Source organism: Galeopterus variegatus, unplaced genomic scaffold (assembly GCF_000696425.1).
Source record: "Galeopterus variegatus unplaced genomic scaffold, G_variegatus-3.0.2 Scaffold10923, whole genome shotgun sequence".
NCBI lineage: Eukaryota > Metazoa > Chordata > Mammalia > Dermoptera > Cynocephalidae > Galeopterus > Galeopterus variegatus.
The window spans coordinates 50,921-52,366 of NW_007737034.1; the positions used below are offsets into that span (position 1 = coordinate 50,921).

General features: G+C 34.1%; 1 protein-coding gene across 1 annotated transcript in view; it reads left to right on the top strand.

Moving 5' to 3' along the window:
* Nucleotides 1-673, top strand: part of LOC103610321 (multiple C2 and transmembrane domain-containing protein 2-like) — a 42,852-nt gene extending 42,179 nt beyond the window's left edge. Inside the window, exon 8 of the mRNA XM_008594509.1 lies at nucleotides 603-673. Within this exon, the coding sequence (XP_008592731.1) occupies nucleotides 603-623 (21 nt within the window). The 3' untranslated portion in view covers nucleotides 624-673. The remainder of the gene's footprint in view (nucleotides 1-602) is intronic.
* The last annotated feature ends 773 nt before the right edge of the window (nucleotides 674-1,446 follow it).

Here is a 1,446-nt window from a genome sequence, read left to right on the forward strand (position 1 = left end):
GGGAACCGGTCTGTATGTGGGATCCGAACCCTCGGCGGGAGTGCCACCACACTCCCAAGCCACGCACTGTAGCAGTGCGCCACCGGGCCGGCCCAAGCTATCCTTTTATATATTTTATTTCTCTTCAACTTTTGAAAAAAAAATAGTTATTTTTCAAAAATGATTATATAGATATGCAAAACTTTTAAATGACGATTAAAAACAGTGAAAAATTGAGGTTGGAATGCATTATTATATGAAAACTTCTGATATTTACTCATTTTTACATTGCTCTTCTAATCTTTTAATCACTAGCATAGTAAATATGCATTGGAAAGCAGGAAGCACATTGTAAAGTTTTAAAACATTTTGGGCAGTAGACATTATCTCTTAATAATTAGGTGATTCAATTGGTTTATTTAACACTAAGTGATCCTAATTCTGTCCTAAAAATCAGGCCCAAATCACCTGCAGATCATTTGTTATTATTCAACCATACATTTAACCTCTTAGAATTATCTAATGGGCCAATTTAGGAAGCCAATCTGAAAATTAGTTTTAGTGACTTAATATGAAAAAAAGGAAAAGCATGTATTTATTGTTGTTTTCTAATAACTAAGAAGAAATCATCTGCAGTTTGGTGAGTACCTGTGTTGGGAAGCAAACCTGAGTCCTCTTGTACAAGGCTGGCCCACGTGGAAATGTGAATCTGTCATCAGCAACATGGACCTTTGTGCTGCCCTTATAGAGCCCAGGCGTTCTGTGTGAATCCATGTGCACAATAACTAGTTGTATCAATAACAGCTTCACTTAATTAATTTTATGGGACAAATTTTCTGTAATTGCTTGTACCAAATAAATGCCATTCAAATCTTCATTTGCATTTCCAATTAAGTATTTGCTCAAGTTTCACCTGTGACGGGTTTGTGCATTGTAATGGACTCACACAATTATAGCTTTTTAGTTTAATGCTGAAATTTAAAGTAAATAATATTGATATTTAACTTTACATTAATATTTATGGACTTATAACCAAGTGTAAAAAAAGTAATAGTAGTCTGTTGCCAAAGTTTGATTCTCCAAGACATAAATTTGGTCAGGAAACCCCATTTGAGTCAACTCTGACCATGAGGGGAGGGCGAAAAGGAGAGAGAGATAAGTCACCTGAGAGATTATTTGATACAGACAGGACATGAATCCCAATGCAAGGCAAAAATGCTCATTTTTGAACACAAATTTTCAATTCTCTTTACCCCCTAAATTTGCCTTATTTTATCTTCCTTTAAATAAATAAATAAATAAATAAGAAATAACAGTTGACATAAATAAATATGTCCATTGAGATAAATAATGGAAGATAAAACAAGGCAAATTTGTGTACTCGCCTGGAAACTAGGAAAGGGTACTTTTAACATGCTTCAATTGTCCTGTACCTTATGTAGTATATAGTGTGGATGATATTTGGTT